A 20,974-nucleotide genomic window follows, 5' to 3' on the forward strand; every position below is an offset into this window, starting at 1 on the left:
TTGGGATCTCGCATCTCTCGCAGCGCCCCCTGCAGGCGGCCCGCCCGCCCTGCGCGGCCCGCCCGTCTGCGGCAGGGGGAGGGGCCCGCCGCGCCCTCGCCCAATCGCTCGTCGTGGGAGGCGGGGCTTCCCTCCACTGTCCTGTCTCTCCCTTTCGCCCCGCCTCCTTCCGGCTCGCCGCAAGATGGCCGCCCGGCCGCGCGTGCGCAGTGCGGGAGCGCGCCGCCCTCTCGTCGCTTCCGCTCCCTGAGAGGCCGAGAAGGCGAGAGAGCGAGCGAGGCGGCCGCTCCGTCTGTCCGTCCTCCGGCAGGTATGTCCCTTTTGTCTCTGCCTGGAATGCCGGAGAGGAGGGCGTGGAACGAGGAGGCCGGCGGGGGCGGCGCGGCTCCCTCCCTCCCTCCCGCCCAGCAGACGAGGGAGCCTCTGGGCGCGTGCAGAGAGCCGCTTCCCCCGATAGGAAAACACTCTGCGCATGCTCAGGGGCGCCCTCTGCCGGCTTTGCCTAAAAGAGCTGCGGTACCTCGAGGTGGGAGGGGGGGTATTCTGTGTGCGCGCGTATATATAGGCATTTTGTGTGTGTATATATGTATATGTGTGTGTATGTGTCTCTCTGTGTGTGTATATATATATATGTATGTGTGTGTGTATGTCTGTGTGTCTGTGTGCGCGCGCATATATATATATATATATATATGCATTTTGTGTGTGTATATATGTGTATGTGTGTGTATGTGTCTCTGTGTGTATGTGTGTGTGTGTATATATATATATATGTATGTGTGTGTGTATGTCTGTGTGTCTGTGTGTGCGCGCATATATATATATATATATATATATGCATTTTGTGTGTGTATATATGTGTATGTGTGTGTATGTGTCTCTGTGTGTATGTGTGTGTGTGTGTATATATATATATATGTATGTGTGTGTGTGTATGTATGTCTGTGTGTGTGTGCGCGCATATATATATATATATATATATGTATTTTGTATGTGTATATATGTGAGTGTGTGTGTATGTGTCTATGTATATACAGTGGTACCTCGGGTTAAGTACTTAATTCGTTCTGGAGGTCTGTACTTAACCTGAAACTGTTCTTAACCTGAAGCACCACTTTAGCTAATGGGGCCTCCTGCTGCCGCCGCGCCGCCAGAGCACGATTTCGGTTCTTATCCTGAAGCAAAGTTCTTAACCTGAAGCACTATTTCTGGGTTAGCGGAGTCTGTAACCTGAAGCGTATGTAACCTGAAGCATATGTAACCCAAGGTACCACTATATATGTGTGTGTGTGTGTGTGTGTGTGTGTGTATGCATGCAGTCTTTTGTGTATAGACAGATGTGTACTTATTTGTGTACTTGTACTGCATCATTTGTCTCCCTCTCCACCCTACGTGCATGCACACAACCACCCCGCGAGGTAGGACAGGGACGAGGCAGGCCGTGTGTGAGTGTCTTCCAAGGTCACAACTGAGTAGGAGGATCTGGGCCCTGGTCTCCCCCCCCCAGGTGCTAGTCCAGCGCCCTCAGCACTCAGCTTTGGGGGTGGCCCCTGAGCGCTCATTGCCCCCATCCATCCCCTTTGTTTTTTTATAATAATTTTTTATTGGTTTTACAACATATATTAACAGACAAAAACTAACAATTCACAACATAACACATTAACAAACAAACATAAACACGTATAATTTCATAACCTTTTTTTCTTAAACCTTATTTCAACGACTTCCCCATACCTCCCTTTTCTGCATCCCTGTTTTAAACTTTTTCAGCAACCCCTAATTTCAATTACTTATAATTCAATTTCTTTAATCCTTTTTCTCTTACCCAATCGTTTATCGTTGCAATTCTGTTTTACATTACCCATGACATTTTAGCACTCATTAATTTTACAACAGTTCTTAAGGTAAACTTTAAATTTCTTCCAATCTTCTTCCACCGTCTGTTTCCCTTGGTCACGGATTCTGCCAGTCATCTCGGCCAGCCCATCCATCCCCTTTGAACCACAGGCTCACCTCAGCCATCCTGGCAGCACAGTATTGGGGAGCCCCCAAGACCTCTGGAAGGTACAGAGTTGAAGGAGGCTGCCCTGTCGGATCCCCAGCCTTAAGCATGTCTGCACCTGCCTCCATCCTTTTTGTGGTCTCCCTCCCTCCTCTCTCATTGAAATCTGCTGAGAGGCAGAGGCCTGACTCCTGATCCTCTGAAATGCATCAACCGCCCGTGGTTGGGTAACATGGCATTCGGTCCAGAGTTGGCATTTGGGGCAAATCTTTTTTCTGACACCAGCTCAAAAGTTGCAGGGCTCTGCTTTTTGACTCCACAGTCCACAGCAGCAATGCTTCATCCGAAGATCTCGGGATGGTTCACAGCATAAAAATACAAGATAAAAACACAAAATACATTTAACAAGAAAGAAAGAAACAACCAATGACCCCCTCTTGGTTTTCTATTTAGAGTTTAGCTCCCCTCACTTTCCTCCCCTTTTTGGTCACTGTTAGGAGATGGAAGGGTGGAGTGCATGAAACCCTGATTAGTGAAGCAATTGCTTTGTTACATATTCATGGTATTTTATTTTCCTAGCCTTAATTGAGTCCCTGGATTTATTTGTGACTGTTGTGTCTTTCCCTTGCCCCCGTCCGGCCAGCTCAACCCAGGTGCCGGCAGTGGGGATCATGGAGAACTATCAGAAGTCCAAGACCGTGGAGAAGCCGTCGCCTCTTCCCTTCACCAACTTGCCCTCCGATATAATTGAAATGAAAGTGAAGGACGGCAGCAAAATCCGGAACCTGATGGGCTACGCCATTGGCAAGATGGAGTCGGAGGCCGTGCGGCAGGTCCTCTTCAGTGGCGCCGGCAAGGCCATCAGCAAGACCATCACCTGCGTGGAGATCATGAAGAGAAGGCTCCAAAACCTCCACCAGATCACCAAAGTCTTCTTTAGGCAAACGGAGGAGATCTGGGAGCCCATCGTGCCAGAGGCCGGCCTTGATTCTTTGACTGTGAAGCGGAATATTCCTGCCATTTGTGTCTTGCTGAGCAAAGATCCGCTGGACGCTCAAGAGCCAGGCTACCAGGCTCCCGGGTCTTTTGACGCCTTCTGGTTAGAAACGCTGAAATCATCGGAGTCCCAGGGTCAGGCCAAGAGGAAGCAGGGGGGAGGCAGAGGGGCCGCCCACGCTAGGAAGCTTCCCCGCTCTGGCAGACGGGAGGACTCTTACAAAAAGCCCTGAGCGAGCCCAGCTTCAGAACGGCAGCAACTGCTCCCCGAGACAAGGAAAGCCGGCTGGTTATCGGAATAAACTGGGAGGCGTTAGAAACACTGGCTGCATCTGGAGGAGAGGAAAGGAGAGTGACTGAATTCAGAAGTCAACTGGCGTTGGGCAGACTGAACACGGGGGTCTTGTGTTGTGGCTTTTCCCCTCGTTTGAACAGGGAATGTCTCACTGGGTTGTGCCCGGCACGTTCAGGATTTGGGTGCTTGAAATGGCAATGTGCAGAATCTTTCTTGGTGGGACGGATAATGAAAACAGGGAGGAAGTCTTAGATGATTCCTTCGCTCATGCCCTGCTGCCTCCCGTTACCTGTCTCTTCTGATTCTGCAAGAGCCTAGCCCTTCGCCATCTAACCCACTTCTGTTCATATGAACAAGATCAGCAGATTACCGCGACCCCGGGATATCTTTTCACATTGTCATCAGAAAACATTGCTGGTTTCCTTGTGGCCTGAGGGCCTCCATGCTTTTAGATTTTCTTGCTTTTGTATTAAGGTCCTGAGCATTCAAAAGAAGGGATACAGCACAAAGGTGAGAGGCAAATGCCTCGTGTGTGATTGTGCCAAGGGACTTCCTGATGTACCTGTACATGAAAACGTAGCATCTCATCAGGTGTTTGTAACTTAAGAGCGATGGGTTGGACACAATGTAATTTTGTTCAGCAAGTTTTATTTTTGTCTCCAAAGCAGTCTTGCCAGTAAAAGATACCAGACCATTAAAAGGTTCACTGCTTGTCCACATACCTGACGTTGGTCTGTCATCTCTGAACACATCAACCCCCAACTCCCATTCCATCTAAGGTGCTGCACTGCTTCCTCTCTCCTGTGGTCTTAATACACATTGTCAGTTCTTCTCTGGACCTGTCAGGGGCTGGTACTCCAAGGACCTCCCTTGGGGTGAGGGGTGGAGATTGAGGACTTGGTTCTCCTTCCTCCTGACTTCAAAAAGTGCTGGAAGGGGCTGACAATTAAGCCACTAAAGGTAATAATTCAAATTTATCGTTATCTCCTGACTTGACAGCTGATAATTCATTCAGGAAGGCTGTCAAAAGACTGAATTGAGATTACCAGCCCTTAGTTAATTGAGGACTCTTGATTTACCTTTGCCAGGAGAAAGTCCCATGTTTTCTTTAATAAGGCAAGGTAAAAGGAATTAAGAATTGAACGTTGCCTGTGGGTGAGCAAGACGTATCAGTCCCAAACACCCTGTGATCTTGCTCCTTGGAGAACAAGTGGTGTTTGCATGATAGCGACTTTGGGAGTCCTTGAGGTTATCAGCCTTGTGATGTTGCAGCCGCTGCCTGAACTGAGTTGCCCCTGATAATATCTGGGTGTTGTTCCCTTAGCAGCGCCCATCATTGCTGTCACCCTTGCTTCATTCTGTCCTCTGCCTCTTTGAAACACTTTCTTCCAGACTGTGACTGTGTCTAAATGTTGCTGCCTGCCTGTCAGGTCTGTTTCCTAAACTCATCTTTCCCTTTGAAGTGGCTTTCCTTAATCTTTTATGCTGTTTGCTGCGTGTAAATTGAGGTGGGATGTGTCTGCCAGTTCCCTTAAAATATTCACAAAGCCCCCTTCAAGCCCAAGGAAACCTTGCCTTTGATACTGAAGGCTGGCACTGCCGCATTGCATTGTATATGGGCCAGTTATATGGGCTGGATGGTCAGGCTGCATTCCCTCTAGAAACCAAAGCAGAGGAAGGCAGAATGTTGCTCATGGTCCCCTAGTCAGTTTCTGCCGGAATGAAGAGATGATGAATCCCTTCAGCTTGCATGAGCTGCTGGGATCAAGGGTTATTAATCCTGTGCTTCCAGAGATATTTTAAACAACTATATACACAAGGGCCACAGAAAGAGACTGATTTAGACCAATTTTTAAGAACAAATGGATTACAAAAAATCTCTCAAGAAAATAAGATAATGTTGAATCACAAAATTACAGAACAGGAGGTAGAAGGTGCCATTCAGAACATGCAGTTGGGTAAATCTCCAGGGCCGGATGGTCTAACCTCCAAATACTATAGATCTTTGAAAGACTGGTTAATTCAGCCACTAAAGGAGGTCTGTAATGAAATTTTGGAGGGGAAAAAGGCGCCAGAGTCGTGGAAGGAAGCTTACATTACACTTATACCGAAAACTGAGTCTGAAAAGACACAACTCAAGAACTACCGCCCCATATCCCTGCTTAATGTGGATTACAAAATTTTTGCTGATATCTTGGCTAATAGATTAAAAAAGGTATTAGTTGAAGAGATACATAAAGATCAAGCTGGCTTTCTCCCAGGTAGACATCTGTCTGACAATACGAGGAATATAATTAACATTTTGGAGAAGCTGCAAGTGAACATCAATACCAAAGCAGTTTTAATTTTTATAGATGCGGAAAAAGCTTTTGATAATATTTCTTGGAATTTTATGAAGAAAAATCTTCAGGGAATGGGGGTGGGCCAAGGGTTTGAAAATGGTATAAGTGCAATTTACTCAGAACAAAAGGCTAAGTTAATAGTCAATAATGTGATGACAGAGGAATTTAAGATAGAGAAAGGGACACGACAAGGCTGCCCAATTTCCCCATTGCTTTTTATTTCGGTTCTGGAGGTTTTGCTGAATATGATTAGAAGGGACCGTCTGATTAAAGGTATTCAGGTCGGAGCCAAACAATACAAATTGAAAGCTTTTGCAGATGACCTAGTTTTGACGTTACAGGAGCCAGAATCTAGTACGAAAAGAGTATTAGAATTGATTCAAGAATTTGGTCATGTGGCAGGATTTAAGCTGAACAAGTCAAAAACTAAAGTGCTTGAGAAAAATTTTACACCAATTGAGAAAGAGAGGTTTCAGAAGGAGACAGGTTTAACATTAGTTAAGAAAGTAAAATATTTGGGGGTTAATATGACTGCTAAGAATTTAAATTTATTTAAAGATAACTATGAGAAATGTTGGATAGAAGTGAAAAAAGATTTGGAAATATGGTCAAATTTGAAGCTTTCCTTGTTGGGTCGAATTGCAGCTATAAAGATGAATGTATTGCCAAAAATGTTATTTCTGTTTCAATCATTGCAAATTTTGGACAAGATGGACTGTTTCAAGAAGTGGCAGAGAGACATTTCCAGATTTGTCTGGCAGGGCAAGAAGCCTAGAATAAAATTTAAAATATTAACTGATGCAAAGGAAAGAGGTGGATTTGCCCTGCCAGACCTTAAACTTTACTATGAATCAGCAGCATTCTGCTGGTTGAAAGACTGGCTGCTTCTTGAGAACACAGACATTTTGGACCTAGAAGGTTTTAACAACGTTTTTGGATGGCATGCATATTTGTGGTACAACAAGGTTAAAGCACATAAAGCATTTAAAAACCATATTGTCAGGAAAGCATTGTTCAATGTCTGGATAAGATACAAAGATTTACTGGAAAATAAAACCCCAAGGTGGTTGTCACCAATGGAAGCGAAGGCTCAGAAAAAGCTCAATATGGAGGCCAAATGGCCGAAATATTGGGAAATATTGGAACAAGAAGGAGACAAATTGAAATTGCAGAGTTTTGAGAAATTAAAAGATAAAGTGCGAGACTGGCTTCATTATTATCAAATAAGAGAGGCCTATAATTTGGATAAAAAAATTGGCTTCCAGGTGGAAAAATCAAAATTGGAAACAGAACTGTTAGATCCCAAAACTAAGATACTTTTAAGAATGTATAACTTGCTGTTAAAATGGAATACGCAGGATGAAACGGTTAAATCTGCTATGATCAAATGGGCACAAGATATTGGTCACAACATTATGTTTGCTGACTGGGAACAGTTGTGGACCACCGGTATGAAATTCACAATGCCTTAAGAGAGAATATTATGAAAATGATATACAGGTGGTACATGACACCAGTCAAGCTTGCAAAAATATATCACTTGCCCAATAATAAGTGTTGGAAATGTAAAGAAAATGAAGGTACATTCTTTCACCTTTGGTGGACGTGCCCAAGGATTAAGGCTTTCTGGGAGATGATATATAATGAAATGAAAAAGGTATTTAAATATACCTTCCTGAAGAAACCAGAGGCCTTTCTCCTGGGCATAGTCGGCCAATTGGTGCCAAAGAAGGATAGAACTTTCTTTATGTATGCAACAACAGCAGCAAGAATACTTATTGCAAAGTATTGGAAGACACAAGAGTTACCCACCCTGGAAGAGTGGCAGATGAAGGTGATGGACTATATGGAATTGGCGGAAGTGACTGGCAGAATCCGAGACCTGGGAGAAGAGTTGGTGGAAGAAGACTGGAAGAAATTTAAAGACTATCTGCAGAAACACTGCTAAATTAATGAATGTTAAAATGATGTTGGATTGAAAATAAGTGGCATTAGCAACAAAGTTAATAAGAATATGCAAAAATGAATTGATAATGGATGAAAATATAGAGTTATAATATGTTAAGATATAGAGTTAAGATAAACAAAAGAGGGTAAGGATTTGCTGATTTAATTGTCTAAATGGGAATACAAAAAGGGGAGGTGTGAGGAGGCCAAGGAAACAAGCTAATGAGTTTAAAGTTACAAAAAACGAATTTGTTTTTAATTCTTTTTTATCTATTTGTTTTTTGTATTTTGTATTTTTATTCTTTTTTCTTTTTTATGTATTTGTGTATGTTCTCTTTTTTATCTTTTTCTTTCTATATGACTTTTTTCTATTTTGTAAACTTATGTTTTTGTAAAATCTCAATAAATATTTTATAAAAAAAACACACAAGGGTTATTAATCCTCTGTGTCTGCCTGGAATGTGCTTTGTTCCTGCTGCTTGCTTTTCCACCTAGAAGTCCCTATCCACGTCAGGAGGGGCAAAGCAACTGAGTTCCATTTTCTAAGGCAGCCTCTGAACTCTCCTTCTGGGTCATTCTGGCTGCTCCTAGACAGTTGATTGCCTGCTGACAGCAATCCAGCCTGGAGAAGGAGTCTGTGCCTCTGACGTTCTACCTAGACGTCATTACTGTGCCATGAAAGACTTCCTCTTGGAGAGCTTTTGGAACCCAGCACTAAAAATCTGTCAAGAATGTATAACTTGTTGCTGAAATGGAATACACAGGATGAGACGGTTAAATCAGCTATGATTAAATGGGCACAAGATATTGGTCATGACATTTTGTTTGCTGACTGGGAACAGTTATGGACCACCGGTATAAAGTTTACGGCATGTAATGCCTTAAGAGAAAACATTATGAAAATGATCTATAGGTGGTACATGACTCCAGTCAAGCTTGCAAAAATTTACCACACGCCCAATAATAAATGTTGGAAATGTAAGGAAACTGAAGGTACCTTTTACCACCTTTGGTGGACGTGCCCAAGGATTAAGGTCTTCTGGGAAATGATTTATAATGAAATGAAGAAGGTGCTTAAATGCACATTTGTGAAGAAACCAGAAGCCTTTCTCCTGGGCATGGTGGGCCAATTGGTATCAAGGAAAGATAGGACGTTTTTTATGTATGCTACAACAGCAGCAAGAGTACTTCTAGCAAAGTACTGGAAGACACAAGAACTACCCACACTGGAAGAATGGCAGACCAAGGTGATTGACTACATGGGACTGGCGGAGATGACTGGCAGAATCCGCGACCAAGGGAGAGAGACGGCGGAAGAAGATTGGAAGAAATTTAAAGTTTATCTCAAGAACTGTTGCAAAATTAATGAGTGCTAAAATGTTTTGGGTCAGGTAAAACAGAATTGCGGGGACAAATAATTGGATATGAGAAAAAGGATTCAAAGGGAAAAAAAGTGTTATAAGTTGACATTGGGGCTTGCTGGAAAACTTTAAAACAGGGATGCAGAAAGGGGAGGTATGAGGAAGTCGATGAAAGAAGGTTTAAGAAAAAATGTGAAGAAATTATACATGTTTATATGTTTGTTTGTTTTTGTATTGTTTTGTATTGTCTATTATTATGTGTTAAAAAACCAATAAAAATTTTATAAAAAAAAAGAAAAGAAAGAAAGACTTCCTCTTGGCTGCTCAGGAGCAGTAGGGGCAGCAGATCTGAAGCAGGCACTGAGACCCAAGACAAGATCTGCCCCAAATATGATGCATCACCCCCGTAGCTGCTGAGCAACCAAGCCAGCTCTCAAATGCCTCAATGACAACTTTTTCTCATTGGCATGAGAGAAACCGCCATTTTGTCGTAATGGCCGAGAGATTAAGCCACGCATCAGGCACTCCCTGGCTTGAAAATCACCTCTGCTGTGGACTTCATAATTTGGCAGAGTTATTATTCCCACTCCCAATATTCCAGAGAGGGGAAGCTGAGAGTGCCTTGCATATTGTAGATGGTTTTAACCAGGCTTCCTCAACCTCTGCCCTCCAGATGTTTTGAGGCTACAATTCCCAGCATCCCTGACCACTGGTCCTGCTACCTAGGGATCATGGGAGTTGTAGGCCAAAAACATCTGGAGGGCCGAGGTTGAGGAAGCCTGGTTAAAACAGTAAATGCAGCTCTTTGAACATTACCGGTTATTGGAGTGTAGCATGTTCTGGATGGGTTTAGCCCTCAGTCGCTTTCCTTCAAGCTACCACAGCATGGAACGCACAAACAGTGAGCTATAAAAGATGCTTAAGCACTGGGGCAGTGGATGGGTCCACTTAGAATAACTTTAAAAGAGCCATAGCTGTAGGAAGATTTGCCAGGGAAATTGAGATTTACCTGAAGCTCTTTGCTGTGCTGAAATGTCCCACCAGGGGGTGCCTGGCATTCTCCATGCAAAAACGGCTGCAAGCCTTGATTAATTTCTGCTCCAGTTCCCTTGCAAACTGGCACGGCTGATCTATGGCTTTAATAAAGCAGTCTTTTGACAGCATCTTAAGTAAGCCTCATCCGTTGGCCTGGGGCAGAGGAAGAAAATCTGTGGGCAGTATTTTCCTGCAGAGTCAAAGGTCCTGCCAGAAATCAGCACGAGTCCCAGGTTAGAACAGCCTGGGTGTGCAGAGATGTCAGCTGGGCTGTGGAACAAGGGAGGAGGTGTCTGCTATTGGACAAGCAGCCCCTAAAGTGTACCAGTTTAGGAAGCAGTTTGGGGGGCAGGGGAGTAGCGTTGAGACTGGCAGGGCCCAGAGGAAGTGGGCAAGGGCACCTGGTGTGTCAGGTGACAGAGCTTGCCTGTGTCTAGTGGTTTAGGGGTGCGAGATGAAGATTGATATATTCAAGACAAAACAAATAGCTCTCAGGCCAAGCTGGAAATGGCCTGCCTTCCTTACTTCTGGACCTGGTTCTTCCCCCTGGAGACTGCACCACTCTGTTTTCATCCACAGCACCAATGGCCAGGTTTGGATCTAGCTGAAGAGTGCTAAGATGGGTTAAATCATTTTAATTAACTTGCGGTGACCCACTTTATCCAGGAGGCAGAGATGGTCCCCAACCTGGATCTCTTTACAAGAGGATTAGTCAAATTCAAGGAGAAGACGGCTAGGACCCTTGTACCTACGGGACCGCCTCTCCTGGTATGCCCTGCGGAGGACCTTAAGGTCCATAAACAGCAACACCCTAGAGGTCTCTGGCCCTAAGGAAGTCGGATTAGCATCAAGCAGAACCAGGGCCTTTTCAGCACTGGCTCCTGCCTGGTGGAACGCTCTGTCTCATGAGACCAGGGCCCTGCAGGAACTGATTTCTTTCTGCAGGGCCTGTAAGACTGAGTTGTTCCGCCTGCCTTTGGCTTGGAATCAACTCGATTCCCTCCCCCTCTTTCCTTTTTCCTTTCTTCTTCTGTGATGGAACTCCTATTTGGGGACTTCCCTGGCTTTTTTCTGGCCCATGTAGGACCAGTGTGGATAGTTGGCCTTGGTGAAGATTTGACGTTTTTATCCCCAAAACGTCATGTATGGAAGTGATAGTGATGTATGGAAGTGATAGTGATGTATGGAAGTGAGAGCTGGGCCATAAAGAAGGCTGATCGTCGAAGAATTGATGCTTTTGAATTATGGTGCTGGAGGAGACTCTTGAGAGTCCCATGGACTGCAAGAAGATCAAACCTATCCATTCTTAAGGAAATCAGCCCTGAGTGCTCACTGGAAGGACAGATCGTGAAGCTGAGGCTCCAATACTTTGGCCACCTCATGAGAAGAGAAGACTCCCTGGAAAAGACCCTGATGTTGGGAAAGATGGAGGGCACAAGAAGAAGGGGACGACAGAGGACGAGATGGTTGGATAGTGTCTTCGAAGCTACAAACATGAGTCTGACCAAACTGCGGGAGGCAGTGGAAGACAGAAGTGCCTGACGTGCTCTGGTCCATGGGGTCACGAAGAGTCGGACACGACTAAACGACTAAACAACAACAACAACAACAATCCCCAAAAAAGTTTTTGATTTGAGTTTCCACTGAAAGGAGGCTGCATTTTAACATTTAAATGTTTTAATGTTGTATTTTAATCTTGTTTTTTTAGTTGTATTTCGATCAATTGTTTTATATCTGGTGTTAGCCGCCCTGAGCCCGGTCTTGGCTGGGGAGGACGGGGTAAAAATTTATTATTATCAATGGCTATACTCTGTCTCCACAGTTGGAGGCAATACTAGTTCTGAATCCCAATTGCTGTAAAACTCAAGCAGAAAGAGGGCTGTTGTGTTTGAATCCTGCTTGCGGGTTTCCCACTGGGGCATCTGGTTGGCCCCGTGAGAACAGAATGCTGCACTAGATGGGCTATTGGCCTGATCCCGCAAGCTCTTCTTATGAAAGGCCCAGGTAGGAGAGGAATGGAGAACCTGTGCCCTCAACTATTTCTGGACTTGGACTCCTGCCATAAGTTTCCTACCTCTAAAGTAGTCTCTTTAACGCAGCTAGCCGAAGAGGGAGAGGTGGAAGAGATTGTGCACGGGGTGCGGTTTGCCCACAAGGATCCAGAAAGCTTTGCAAACATGGTGGGCTCAGAAATGCCGACCAAAAGTTAGAAAAGATCAGGATTAGGCTTTGGAACAGAGGTCGTCAGCTTGGTGCCCTTTGAGGATGTGGAATTAACAACGCCCACCAGCTGCAGCTACAGAGGCCAATGGACAAAGATGATGGGAGTGTTCAAGAACATCTGGTAGCAGCTCCTCTTCCAGACGATGCCAGCAAATTTCAGGCATTTGCAAAAAAATTGCAGCAGCTATATATATATATATTTGCATACCGTAAGATTGTCATATTCTTGATTGCTTTTCTTCCTTCAAATGCTGAGGCATCTCCCGAAAGGAAACCAGATTACTTCTCTTTAATCTCCTGTGTACAAGTCTGCCCTGTAATCCTTTTATAGGGAGGAATTAATCCATTATTCATTTGTTTGTTTTGTCTGATTGGGATTTGTAAATCTGCTTTGCAATGCACATCAAGTTCCTAAAGTGGAGAGCAGCATTCAGAACTGAACTCGTGTATCTCCTGTTTCCCCTAAGCAATCATGGGCCTGATATAAACCCAAGCAGATTCCACTGCATGTTGGCGGTTAAAAGTCTGATTAATGGGATGGCTCAGCAGCCGCTCTTGGAGCTGACCTCTCTCAAGAAGGAACTGGTTCCACAAATTCAACAGAACATGCTCTATTAACTTTCGAGGACGGTCCAAAAAGGAAAGCCCTGGAGCAGCAACTGGTTTCTAGTTTTCGGTTATCTGGAAGGTGCAGTGGGGAGTCCCTTGAGGACACGCTGGAATAATAATAATAAATTTTATTTATACCCCGCCCTCCCCAGCCAAGATGGGCTCAGGGCAGCTAACACCAGGTATAAAAACAATTGATTAAAATACAACTTAAAAACAAGATTAAAATACAACATTAAAATGCAGCCTCATTTCAGTAGAAAAACTTTTTGGGGATGAAAACATCAAATCTTTACCAAGGCCAACTATCCAGACTGGACCTACGTGGGCCAGAAAAAAGCCAGGGAAGTCCCCAAATAGGAGTTCCATCACAAAAGGAGAAAGGAAAAAGAGGGGAAGGGGATCAAGTTGATTCCAAGCCAAAGGCCAGGCGGAACCACTCTATCTTACAGGCCCTGCGGAAAGAAATCAGATCCTGCAGGGCCCTGGTCTCATGGGACAGAGTGTTCCACCAGGCTGGAGCCAGTGCTGAAAAGGCCCTGGCTCTGGTTGAGGCTAATCTGACTTCCTTAGGGCCTGGGACCTCTAAGATATTGCTATTTATGGACCTTAAGATGGAGGTGGAAACCTTCAACAGTAAGGACTAGATGCTTGAGATTGCACAGAACAGATTTGTTCCTTTTATTTATTTAAAAGCATTTATATTCTGTGTAATACTTTTAAAAATTTCTTGATCGGCAAGATAAAATGGTCTCCAGGCTATTTCCCATCCAATCTCACTTTACAGAGGAAGCAGCACAATACAAGAGGTTTATAGTGAGCCACAACAGCATCCCCCAACTTGGTGCCCCTGCTGTTGCAGGCAAAGCAACACCAGGCAAAGTCAGGCTTGCTTTGCAGTGTCTTGTTACATTCGGGCCCTGTTCTCTGAGCTCTCCAGGGCTGATTTGAACCTCTCCACCTTCAGTTCCCGTGCGGGGTCTCCTGCACTGCTCTCTTAAAAAGAGGGATGGAACGTGGACTCCAGATGGCAGGGAGAGCATGCATCTGTCAGAGTCACTAATAGAAAGCAACAGAGCCTGGTGAAATCACATTAGCTGCTTTCTGCTTGCTGCATCTTATTAAACAGCCTGGGAAGAGAGCTCTAGGACCATTATTCTGGAGAGTGTGTGTGTGTGTGTGTGTGTGTGAGAGAGAGAGAGAGAGAGAGAGAGAGAGAGAGAGAGAAATTCTCAAATGTTAACTCAAATGTGCTCCCAGTACATTTCTGAGCACAATTCAAAGTGTTGGTGCTGACCGTTAAAACCCTAAATGGCCTCGGTCCAGTATACCTGAAGGAGTGTCTTCACCCCCATCGTTCTGCCCGGACACTGAGGTCCAGCACCGAGGGCCTTCTGGCGGTTCCCTTGCTGCAAGAAGCCAAGTTACAGGGAACCAGGTAGAGGGCCTTCTCGGTAGTGGCACCTGCCCTGTGGAACGCCCTCCCACCAGATGTCAAAGAGAACAACAACTACCAGACTTTTAGAAGGCATCTGAAGGCAGCCCTGTTTAGGGAAGCTTTTACTGTTTAACAGACCACTATATTTTATTACTTTGTTGGAAGCCGCCCAGGGTGGCTGGGGAGACCCAGCCAGATGGGTGGGGTGTAAATAAATTATTATTATTATTATTATTATTATTATTATTATTATTATTATAGCCTGTAAGTTGAAGATTCCTCTATCCATTTCATATCAGTATGCAAACATCAGCCTTCGCCTCTGCAGCTGCTGGTTGTGGCTCCATCCTTTTTGTGTTTTGCTCTTCCTCACATTCCTCCGGGCCGTGACCCTCCTTCACACGATGCATATTTAAACTGTGGAACTCATTGCCACAGGAGGCAGCGATGGCCACCAACCTGGATGGCTTTAAAAAACGACCAGACCAATTCATGGAGGAAAGGGCAGTCGATGGCTGACAGTTTGAGACAGCAATGTTTCTCAACTGGAAATGGCAGGAGGGGAGAGGGCTTTTGCGCTCAGACCCGGCTTGCATCCGGTCAGCCACTGTGAGAACAGGATGCTGGAGTGGATGGGCCATGGGCCTGATCCTGCAGGGATCTTAACGTTCTTACACAGTAATTTCACTATCGACTAAGCTGCAAGGAAACACAGTTGTGTAAGGCTTCGCAGGATGTGCACGCAGTAAAAGGAAGATGCACGCAATTGCCACACGTGGCCATTTACTGGCTTGCCGGCTTCTCCTAGTGTAAAAAGTCCAGGATGTATTTTCCAACAGTCTTACAATATTGTTCAGGTTGGCACACAGTCCTGTTGTGCAGGGATTTCATTTTTCAGATGTCAATTCTAGGATATTCTAGATGTCAATTCTTTGGATTTCCAGTACAGTGGTACCTCCGGTTACAGACGCTTCAGGTTACATACACTTCAGGTTACAGACTCCGCTAACCCAGAAATAGTACCTCGGGTTTAGAACTTTGCTTCGGGATGAGAACAGAAATCATGCAGTGGTGGCTCGGCAGCAGCAGCAGGAGGCCCCATTAGCTAAAGTGGTGCTTCAGGTTAAGAACAGTTTCAGGTTAAGAACGGACCTCCGGAACGAATTAAGTACACAACCAGAGGTACCACTGTATAGAATATTGGCGGTGTCTGCACTCTGTCACTATACCTCAGTACATGTAGTTACAAGAGTCTCAGGCTTGGAGTTAGGCAGTATTGCAGAATGTGCAGAGTGGATAAAACAATTTCTTACGGTTGCAAAAAAATAAATAAATCACCAGTGAAACTAAAGAATTTTAAGAAATTTGCAGCAGAAGACAGGCATAATAAACAGACCCACACAAACTACTTGGACATGCTGGATGAAGTCAACTATGAAGTAGCTGTTGCAGCTCCAGGCCAGCTATCACCGGTGTCTACAGGAGGAATAATTACCCCACCCAAGAGTTCTGAAAAATGAAATCCCTGCACAACAGGAGTGTTGAGCTTTTCCTAGTGAGCTATGCCATCTGTTGGAAATTCATCCCAGTTGAAAAAGCCTTAAAGTTCAAGACTCTTAGGCTGAGATGTGCTGCCCGGGGCTGGTAAAAGTTGTACTGAAAAGCACTCAGCGAGTGGCAGGTTGGGACGGGCTCCGGGGGCTGGTAAAAGTTGTACTGAAAAGCACTCAGCGAGTGGCAGGTTGGGACGGGCTCCGGGGGCAGCCTTTTCAAGTTCCCACCCACATTTAACGGCTTTATTAATCTAACTCCACGTCCCGCCCCATTTTCAAAGGCCCCTTGATGAGTAAAGATGAAAGCGTGGCGTGCCGTTTCATGATAACAATCTCCCCGCTCTGTTATCAAAATCTTTTAAGGGGAGATCAAGGCCTCTCGGAACGTTCCCACTGAACAATTATTAGTGCTCTTCGCTTCCTTGAAGTTCACTTGAGCTCAAAATGCAAAAAAAAGCTGCTGGAATTTTGCTGCAATGGGAAGGCCCTGGAGGGAAGGATCCTGCAGACTGGACAGGCGAACAACTCACAAAAGGACCACCGCGGGAAGGCAGGAGTGTTGCAGAACACAAGAACTGGTTTTATGGGATTGTCAGGCTAGACAGCTGGAATATGTTGTCTTTTTATGTGTGTTTCTTTTACTAGAACCCCAGATCTACCAGAGAGATCCAGCGGCAAGGCCCTACAGTTAGAACTGAAGGCCAGGGCACCTCAGAGCACATTCTTAGCCTAGGGGTTTATTTTCAGTACCAGAACTGAACTGAGTTTGCATTTCTCCCATACAAACATCCTAATACGGTTCATTTCATTTCTCTTCATTTCAGCCGCCCGATTCACTCGGAATGTTGCTTTGCCCTTGCCATTGTTAAAACAATTTTGAGGTCAGAAGTCCTACAGCAGATCAGCCAGAGAACTCCCCACTGGATCCCGATTCCACTTCTGCAGCCCCCAGTGTTAAAAGAGCTTCCTACACAATATGGTACAATTAGTGTGTGGTAATACAATTTAGTACACACCAGTTTTATTAATACAATTTTTAGTACATGGCACAAAAGAAAAAAGGAATGGGGAGGGAAGAGGAAAGCAAGCCCTGGAGCAGCTGCCGCTATTTTTAGCTTCTGAAACAGGGCAGCATTTAAGGACAAGGAAACAACAGAATCATGGAGATGGAAGGAAACTTGCCAGATTCAACCTCCTGCTGATGCAGGAAATCCATGGCTACAGCATCCCTGCAAAATTTGAAACAAAATAGATGAATACGCAAATGCCGAATTTTGCAGCTGGCATAACGGAGTCAGCCGGAGGCAGGTTAGTCGCAAGCACAAAGGACCTGGCATTGTTTCAGAACTGCCATGTTCCCAGAGCCCTGCCAACACAAGTCAATCTCTTTTTGCCAATGCTGTCCAAATTAGTGACAGTCCACCGAACAGAAATGCTGCCAGCCCTGTCCGTCATGCAGTTTTGGTTCCACCCAGAAGATGGCAGAAGTGACACAATGTCCAGTATTATAGAGAGCTTTGCAAAGTTCTCCCCTCCTGGGTTCCACAGCGATCCACAAAGGGTTTCAGTAAAAGGTAAAGGGACCCCTAACCTTAGGTCCAGTGGCGGATGACTCTGGGGTTGCGGGGCTCATCTTGCTTTATTGGCCAAGGGAGCTGGCGTACAGCTTCGCAGTGCACGGAAACACCATTTACCTTCCCGCCGGAGCGGTACCTATTTATCTACTTGCACTTTGACATGCTTTCAGACTGCTAGGTTGGCAGGAGCAGGGACCGAGCAACGGGAGCTCACCCGTCGCGGGGATTTGAACCGCCGACCTTCTGATCAGCAAGCCCTAGGCTCTGTGGTTTAGACCATAGTGCCACCAGCGTCCCTTAAAGGGGTCAGTAGGAGAAATCATAGGTGATGGGGGACCCCTCTGGCTCTGAGAGCCAATGGTTAGGTACAATCTGCATTCTAATGTACACAGGTATTTGGTGCTTTTTTTCCTGGGGAGACGCATATCCCTAAACATTTTGTGAATCTAAGTTTGGCCCCATTGAGGGGCAGTATGTAAATATGAGTAGGAAAATGAGAGTACCCCTAAACTATTTTTTTTAGGAAAAAAGCACTGCAGATATTATTGGCCTGTTCTGTTGCAGCAGCTGGGTTTTTCAAACGTTGGCTTCTGACTAAACATTAAGAATCACTTTCTGAGGGCAGGAACCATTCAACAATAGAAGCTGTTGGTCTCTCCACCATTGCAGGTTTTTAAACAGAGGTTGGGTGGCCATCTGCCGGAGATTCTTTAGCTGTTATTCCTGCATTGCCGGGGGCTGGACTAGATGGCCTCTGGGGTCTCCTCCAACTCTATGATTCTACAAATTAGCTAATGCAGGACAGAGTGTAGAAGTCAAATCTATTAAAGCTGAATGTTCATTCCGGCCAACAGAAGAATCGAAACAATGTGGGGTTCAAAGTTGCAAACACATGCGAGAAATACGAAAAAGCCACATGATTTAAGCCTCAGTGGCTGCAAAGGCTTCCGCTCTGGCCAATACATTGCCAATGCTTTGCAATTTCCACTGACAGCTTTTTCTTGGGGTTCTAAATCAAGACTCTCAGCCAGAGTCTCCTGTTGTGGTGATAAATGGGTTATTTTATCTCACGCTGGTTTTATATATATATGGATGTAACTGGGTATTTTAAGCGTTCTAAAGGTTTCATTGTTATATGGTTTGTTCACTTGCAGAAGCCTTGCCAAAAAAGCAGCACAGAAAGCTTTGAAATAAATAAAAAAACATCTTAAAAGCGACACACGTTTCTCTGAAGATGGCAATCAGCACAAGATGACGGTTCTGTCTCTTGTTTCCTCTGTGCGTTCCAGTCCGTGGGATCAAACCTGCCTCTCCTGTTGTTTATGTTTTTTACCCATTTCTTGGTACTGCTGTTTCAATTAAAATGGCTGCTTCCCATATTATTGGCCCCATCAATCACATGTGCAAATTTGTCGTTTATCCTAAATTAGAAAGAAAAAGCAAGCTCCTGGCATCTCTTGAAGGCAGCGACCTGAACATCTTCTTCCCCAAATCCTCCTCTTACTTTCTTTGGATGTTGAAGCGCACACAGGGCTGTCCTTAGACAACCTTGACTCCTTCCTCTGGCCTAACTTTCCATGTGCCCCCACCCAGTTCGAGTCCAACCAGTCCGTCCACAGAAAAGGCGACAAGAAGCCGTAAAAATACAGCCACATCTTAAGACCATAAGAAGAGCCCATTGATAGCATTCATTTACTGCAGGGAAGTCCAACAGGTCGATCGTGATCCACTGGTCGATCGTGGGGGGTCCGTGGTAGATTGTGGTCGATCGCCCCCCAAATAATAAAGCTCAACAACTTTTGCTCCCTAAAAATCCATTGGGTAGATCACTGCCAGTTTTTTGATAGTGGATCGCAGTCTCTTGGAAGTTGGACATGTCTGATTTACTGCTTTTAAATCTCACGTCCCATCCCTCACCCCCAAGGAGCTCAAAGGTGGCCTACATAGTTCTCCCCCTCCTCATTTGATTCTCCCACAACATCCCAGTGACAAGGTGACCCACTGAGCTCAAGTGCAGGATTTGAACTCTGGTCTTCTAGGTCCTAGTCCGGTAATCTAACCACTCTGTTACCCTGGATCTAGTTTGGCATCCTGTTCTCACATGGGCCAACCAGCTGCCCCAACTGGAAACCCGCAAGCAGGATCCGGGCACAAGAACCTTCTCCCTTCCTGCGGTTTCCAGGAACTGGGATTCAGAAGCATGGCTGGCTCCAGCTGAGGAGACAGGGCAGAGCCCTCCTGGTTAATAATAACAATAATAATAATTTATTATTTATACCCCACCCATCTGGCTGGGTTTCCCTAGCCACTCTGGACGGCTTCCAACAAAATATTAAAATACAGTAATGGATCAAACATTAAAAGCTCCCCTAAAGAGGGCTGCCTTCAGATGTCTTCTAAAAGTCTGGTAGTTGTTGTTCTCTTTGACATCTGGTGGGAGGGCATTCCACAGGGCAGATGCCACCACCAAGAAGGCCCTCTGCCTGGTTCCCTGTAACCTCACTTCTCACAGGGAGGGAACCGCCAGAAGGCCCTCGGTGCTGGACCTCAGTGTCTGGGCTGAACAATGGGGGTGGAGATGCTCCTTCAGACATACTGGGCCGAGGCTGTTTAGGCCTGTAGTAAACACTGGAGCCCTCTCTTCTATGAATTTAGCCAATCCTCTTTTAAAGCCATCCAGGTTGGCAGCCATCACTGCCTCCTGTGGCAGCGAGTTCCATAGGTTAACTATGCAGAATGGAACTGTGGGTCCATCCAGTTCAGCATCGTCTACTACACGGACTGGCAGTCCCTAACAGCCCTATCTAGAGATGCCCCTGGGACGGGCTGAGCTACAGCCCCTTCCCTAGCTTTGAGTTTCCAGAATGGCGGTTTGCACGACCCACTACTGTACACAACTTTTAGAAGACATCTGAAGGCAGCTCCGTATAGGGAAGTGTTTAATGTTTGACGTTTTATTATGTTTTTATACGTGCTGGGAGCTGCCCAGAGTGGCTGGGGAAACCCAGCCAGATGGGTGGGGTATAAATATTATCATTATTATATATTCTTCATTCCAGCAAGAATTTTAACCAGCAGTTCGATTCTGCAGCTTTAACAGATTCCCCCCCCCCATTGCATCCTTCTTGACTGTTTATACGCGATTGTACTGAAATGGCATCCAAATCCTTTATATCAAATAAAATAAATAAAAGCTCCCCCTGCCCCCCTCCCAAACACCTGCAGCCTTCTCACTTTGATCGTACTGTGGAGAGAAGAAGCCACTCATTGGAATAACCATATTGTTGTTGTTGAGTCGTTTAGTCGTGTCCGACTCTCCGTGACCCCCTGGACCAGAGCACGCCAGGCACTCCTGTCTTCCACTGCCTCCCGCAGTTTGGTCAAACTCATGTTCATAGCTTCGAGAACACTGTCCCACCATCTCATCCTCTGTCGTCCCCTTCTCCTTGTGCCCTCCATCTTTCCCAACATCAGGGTCTTTTCCTGGGAGTCTTCTCTTCTCATGAGGTGGCCAAAGTACTGGAGCCTCAGCTTCAGGATCTGTCCTTCCAGTGAGCACTCAGGGCTGATTTCCTTCAGAATGGATCGGTTTGATC

General features: G+C 45.4%; 1 protein-coding gene and 2 long non-coding RNA genes across 3 annotated transcripts in view; all 3 read left to right on the forward strand.

The window, feature by feature from the left end:
• LOC310744506 overlaps positions 1 to 20,974 on the forward strand; it is a 101,314-nt gene that overhangs the window by 39,210 nt on the left and 41,130 nt on the right. The gene's annotated exons all lie outside the window — the stretch shown is intronic.
• On the forward strand, positions 184 to 4,012 carry RPP25L (ribonuclease P/MRP subunit p25 like). Its single transcript, XM_083575938.1, has 2 exons — positions 184 to 310; positions 2,646 to 4,012. Exon 2 carries the CDS (start codon positions 2,674 to 2,676, stop codon positions 3,229 to 3,231), a length of 558 nt encoding a protein of 185 aa, XP_083432064.1. The 5' UTR covers positions 184 to 310; positions 2,646 to 2,673; the 3' UTR covers positions 3,232 to 4,012.
• LOC310744532 lies at positions 9,253 to 10,106 on the forward strand. The gene is made up of 2 exons (XR_014539611.1): positions 9,253 to 9,581; positions 9,722 to 10,106. It is a non-coding gene; the product is annotated as an uncharacterized lncRNA (long non-coding RNA).

The sequence above is a fragment of the Podarcis filfolensis genome (assembly GCF_964270895.1).
Source record: "Podarcis filfolensis genome assembly, chromosome: 11".
Classification (NCBI taxonomy): Eukaryota; Metazoa; Chordata; class Lepidosauria; order Squamata; family Lacertidae; genus Podarcis; species Podarcis filfolensis.